The following is a 4,242-nucleotide window of genomic DNA, read 5'->3' on the forward strand; positions in this document are numbered from 1 at the left end:
CAAAAGATCCTATGAACTTTCCTCACATGTACATCCATTTGAATGTCTCAAGGTATTTCAGAGGAAGTCCTTGGCTCTAGTCATTGGAGGAGCTCACAGAGGAAGATGAGAGTGTCAGGGAGGTCACTGGGCACCTGGAATAGGAAGCATCCACTTCACAATGGACCAGGTAGATGATGAGGGCATGAGTAAAACTCGAGGAACAAAGAAGAACAGATGGATAGTCTATAGGTTCCCAATCACTGGGCATTTATATATTTCTTAGAGTTGGAAACATCTACCTGATAACTTATTGAAAAATCTAATTTATGAAATTGAAAAATATGAGCTATAATGAAATATTCAGTCAAAGAATATATGAAACATGACCACATTTTTCTTACCAGGTTACAATATTTACATGGTCAGAAAACTCAAACAATGAATTTTGGGGTAATCAGTTTCCTTTCGTTTCACCATGTTTATCATACCTCCTAGTTTTTATTCACTCTTTCAGGGTCTTACACTAGTGAGACCATACGTTGCTTACTTCTATCACTTTATTGAAAGGAACAGTTAATGAGTAATTATTTTAATCAATCTTGCATATGTATATTTGTTTTCCTGAGTAACCACTTTGAAGTTATCAATATGTAATACAACAACCATTGTTAATTCCCTGTCACCTTGTCTATAACTCAGTATTGCTTCTACTATTCTTGTGCTACTTTGTAAATGGTTGTCTGTTTCCTAATATGTTTTTGTTCTTTTACTTCTAACATAAAAAAGTAAAAAAAAGAATTTTGGGGTAATCAGCATTATTATCTAATATATTCTGGTCAATAATTAGTGGAAGCCTTGTGCGTGAATGTATGTTTCTGTATCTGTTTTTGTTTAAAATACAGGGCCAGGGTATAGCTCAGTGACACAAGCACCTGCGTGACAAGCGAAAAGTCCTGGTTTTGATTCCTGCTATCCAAAAAAAACAAACAAACAAAAAACCCAAAACAAAAACAAAAATGAAATACATCCCAGAGTTGATATGTGCTGATATATGAAACAGATAGAAATCTCTTATCTTTTATGCCAACAAATTGATACATATTTTCTACAAATTAATAAGAAACCGTGAATCCTTCTTTAGAATTATGATTATAATTTTCAGAAGCAGCTACTAGAATGCTCATATCCAAATCTGAGAATTAGGAGGAGGATAAATATGAAATTTTTTACACATGCTACTCCTGTACATATGTAGAGATCAATTACAATTTAATTTTAAAATCTATCCATTATTTGGAAGTAAATGTAATATTTGATTCCTGAGTATTATTTTACAAGAACTGTAATTTCTTGTCCTTAATTTTTACATTTAATTTGAAGCATTGAATTTATTCTATTTACATTAGATATGCATGGTACTTCTTCCTCATTTATCATGAGAACTAGTTTGCAAGAAAGTGCTATGTTTCTACATTTTGCCAAATCTCCTTGTAAGTCTAAATATACCTCAGGGAATATAACTTATTTATAATGCTGTTGGGTCACTCTCATCTTGTTTCAGATATTACTAAATTGCTATGAAAAATGTATCATTTTCCTTTTGTTCTGACGTTTCTTCCTCGTGTCTTACCAGTTAAGGTCCAGGAAGAGATTGACCGTGTGATTGGCAGGCACCGGAGCCCCTGCATGCAGGACAGGAGCCACATGCCATATACAGATGCTGTGCTGCATGAGGTGCAGAGATACATTGACCTCGTTCCCACCAGCTTGCCCCATGCGGTGACCCGTGACCTTCAATTCAGAAACTATAACATTCCCAAGGTAAGCTTGTTTCTTTTATCTTGCACCTCAGGGTTGACATTCCCAAATTCAACATGAGATTGCAAACCGGTAACAACAGAAACAAGTATAAAACTCCATTTCATTGCTTGGTGGGCTTTCTGTTTTTTCCTGTGGGGCTCTAAATCTTTCTTTTATGTATTTATTTACTTATTTATTTATTTTAAAGAGTAAAGAAAACAAAATAACAACAACCAAGACAAAACCAAAACAACACAAAAACACTTAAAATGACACAGAATTTCAAAACAAGGTGATAAAAAGTTAACCATGATTATTATAGTACATATTGTTATCATCAGTGAAGTTGATCAGATTACCAGATGTAAGAATGCAACGCTGATCAAACAATTACAGAGAATTAAATACAGTGAAAAACATTAGAAACAATTCAGAGTTTCACTAATCAAGATAGTAAGGATTCAACAGTGGTTGTTATATTGCATAGTATTGTCTTCAAATTAGTTGTTCAGATTACCAGATATAAGATGCAAAATTGGTCAGAAGAATAAAAATTTAAGCATTATCTGTTCCTTCAATAAACCAATAGATATCGGCAGTACAAGCATTCCAGCTATTCTTGTATGTCTGTATATTTTCCTTGATTATTTCTTTCTTTTCTCCTTTCCCTCATCCCAGTTTTTCCTTCCCTTTGAGCTATTTCTTTCCCTTTCACAGTATCTAGTGTTACTTTTGAGTTTTACTTACTCTTTCAGGTTCTTACACTAGGGAGACAATATAATGTTTATACATGCAGGCCTGATTTATATGACATGGGCATGGTCTCATTGCATCCATTTTCCTATAAAAGCTTCGAGTTTACAATTTTTTATAGCTGAGTAATACTCCATTATATAAATATATCACATCTCTCTTGTCTAATCGTCAGTTGGTGGGCATTTGTGTGGTTTCCAAGATTTAGCTATGAAAACTGCATTGCTATAAACATGGGTTCACATATATCACTTTGCATAGTATTGTCTTCAGATTAGTATGATCTTTTCTATTCTTCTGGAAAAACATGCAGAAGGGGAATAGCTGGATTGAATGGGACCTCTAATCTTAGTTTTCTGAGGAATCTCCACACTGATTTACATAGTGGTTGCACCAGTCTACACACCCACCAACAGTGGAGAAGGGGAGAGCTTCAGCAATGTTCATTATTGGTTGATTTCTTGATGATAGCCATTCTTTCTGGAGTGAGATGGAATCTCAGTGTTGCTTTAATTTTCTTTTCTCAAATGACGAGCGATGTTGAACATTTTTTCACATATTGAATTGTCATTTGTATTTCTTCTTGTGAGAAGTGTGTATTCATCTCAGATACTCATTTTTTACTGGGTCTTTGAAGTTTGGGGGTCTGATTTTTAAAAATTCTTATATGTTTTAGATAGAAGTCTTTTGTCTGAGGGAGAGTTGGCTAAAATTTTTTCCCATTCATGTGTTTTCCTTTTACTCTGTTGGTGATTTCTTTTGATGTGCAAAACTTCTCAGTAGGATAAGATCCCAGTCATTGATTCTTTGAAGTATTTCTCATGCAGTTTGGTTTTTGTTCATGAACTTTCGGCTTACCCCTACATCTTTAAGATTTCTAACTACTTTGTCCTCTTGTAGATTTAATGTTTCTGTTTTAATATTTAGATCTTTGATCCATTTTGACTTACTTTCATGCGTGGTGATATACATGGGTCTAATTTTAGTCTTTGGCATGTGGAAAGGCAGTTTTTCCACCACCATATACTAAAGAAGCTATCTTTCTTCCAGTGAACATATTTGACCCTTCTTCAAAGATAAAGTGGCTGAGTGTGTTTGTAATTTTGTCTCAATCTTCTAATTTGTTCCATTGATCCTCAGGTCTGCTTTTTTCCAGTACCATGCTGATTTCTTCACAGTAGCTTTGTAATATAATTTCAAGTTTGGGATTGTGATGCCACCTGACTTTCTTTTTACCCAGAATTTCCTTTGCTATTCTAGGCCTCTTCTTGTTCCAGATGAATTTTAGAAATATTTTCTCTAGATCTGTGGAGTACACTAATGGTATTTTAATCAAGATTGTGTTGAATCCTGATAGGGAGTATGGCCATTTTCACAGTGTTGCTTCTTCCTATCCATGAACAAGGAATATCTTTTCATATTCTATAAACTTTTCAATCTCTTTTCTCAGAGTACTGTAATTTTTACTGTATGGATCTTTTATTTCTTTGTTAGAATGATTCCTCAGTATTTCATTTCTTCATGTGTTGTTGTGAAAGGTGTTGTTTCCCTAATTTCTCTCTTTGTGCATTTGTTATTTTTGTATAGGAATACTATTGATTTTTGAGTGTTGACTTTGTGTCCAGCAATGCTGCTATTTGTTTATTAATTCTAGAAGTCATTTGGTGGAGTGTTTGTGTCTTCCATGTAAAGTATCATGTCATCTGT

At 34.0% G+C, this 4,242-nt stretch overlaps 1 protein-coding gene across 1 annotated transcript in view; it reads left to right on the plus strand.

Moving 5' to 3' along the window:
- LOC102028880 (cytochrome P450 2C5-like) overlaps nt 1-1,736 on the plus strand; it is a gene marked incomplete in the record, with an annotated part of 22,080 nt that extends 20,344 nt beyond the window's left edge. The window contains 1 exon segment of the mRNA XM_013506233.1: nt 1,616-1,736. Within this exon segment, the coding sequence (XP_013361687.1) occupies nt 1,616-1,645 (30 nt within the window).
- Nucleotides 1,737-4,242: the final 2,506 nt, after the last annotated feature.

Source organism: Chinchilla lanigera, unplaced genomic scaffold (assembly GCF_000276665.1).
Source record: "Chinchilla lanigera isolate Chin_1 unplaced genomic scaffold, ChiLan1.0 scaffold00106, whole genome shotgun sequence".
Classification (NCBI taxonomy): domain Eukaryota; kingdom Metazoa; phylum Chordata; class Mammalia; order Rodentia; family Chinchillidae; genus Chinchilla; species Chinchilla lanigera.